The 900-nt window shown below is 43.3% G+C and overlaps 1 protein-coding gene across 1 annotated transcript in view; it reads left to right on the top strand.

Annotated features, from left to right (window-relative positions):
- Positions 1–263: 263 nt before the first annotated feature.
- Kif19A (Kinesin family member 19A) overlaps positions 264–900 on the top strand; it is a 133,001-nt gene continuing 132,364 nt past the window's right edge. The window contains exon 1 of the mRNA XM_080286986.1: positions 264–335. Coding sequence (XP_080143112.1) covers positions 264–335 — 72 coding nt within the window. The remainder of the gene's footprint in view (positions 336–900) is intronic.

Below are 900 nucleotides of genomic sequence, written 5' to 3'. Positions count from 1 at the left end.
ACCAGGCGTAAAATATCCATCTCAAATATGATGCTAGTCACGAAGAAGAGGCGTGGGGAGGATGTAGAGCCGTAGGATAGTGTGTGAGCGACGTGAAATAAGTTGCAAAAGGACGAAAAATTCCATGGTACCAAACAATATAAAAAAAAATAAAAAAAAAACAGCGCCAAGATGTGTGTCGAAAAATTACTAATAGAGATAGACGAATTAAACCCAAGTGCCGAATATGAACTGGATTTAAAATAGAAAAAAGTGACGAAAAAATGGCCGGGCCGAAGAAGGCGGAGGAGAAGAGGAATGACGTGGAGGAGAAAGGGTCATCGGAGAAGTTGATGGTGAGTGAGGCTGTGGTGTTGTATGATGGTGAGAGAGAGAGAGTGTAGGTAGATGGGTTAGAGAGAGTGGGGTATGTAGTTATATATAGAAAGATAGGAAGTTTATAGGTAGGTAGGCAGAGAGAGAGAGAGAGACAGAGTGTGTGTGTGTGTGTGTGTGTGTGTGTGTGTGTGTGAACGAAGGTAGGTAGGTAGAGGGAGGGAGAAAGAGAGAGAGAGAGAGAGAGAGAGAGAGTGTGTGTGCGTGTGTGTGTGAACGAAGGTAGGTAGGTAGAGGGAGGGAGGGAGAGAGAGAGAGTGTGTGTGTGTGTGTGTGTGTGTGTGTGTGTGTGTGTGAATGTAGGTAGCTAGGTTACAGAGAGAGAAAAAGTGTGTGTGTGTGTGTGTGTGTGTGTGTATGTAGGTAGATAGGTTACAGAGAGAGAGAGAGAGAGAGAGGTATATAATGTAGTTAAAATAGACAGATAGAAGGTTTATAGGTAGATGGAGAGAAAGAAAGGTATAGATATAATTAGACAGGTTGAGAGAGAGAGAGAGAGAGAGAGAGAGAGAGAGAGAGAGTAGA

This window comes from Coenobita brevimanus, chromosome 115, assembly GCF_032717465.1.
Source record: "Coenobita brevimanus isolate Jiangsu-jjx chromosome 115, ASM3271746v2, whole genome shotgun sequence".
Classification (NCBI taxonomy): domain Eukaryota; kingdom Metazoa; phylum Arthropoda; class Malacostraca; order Decapoda; family Coenobitidae; genus Coenobita; species Coenobita brevimanus.
The sequence above is the reverse complement of the archived record's forward strand: the minus strand, read 5'-3'. Positions and strand labels throughout refer to the sequence as shown.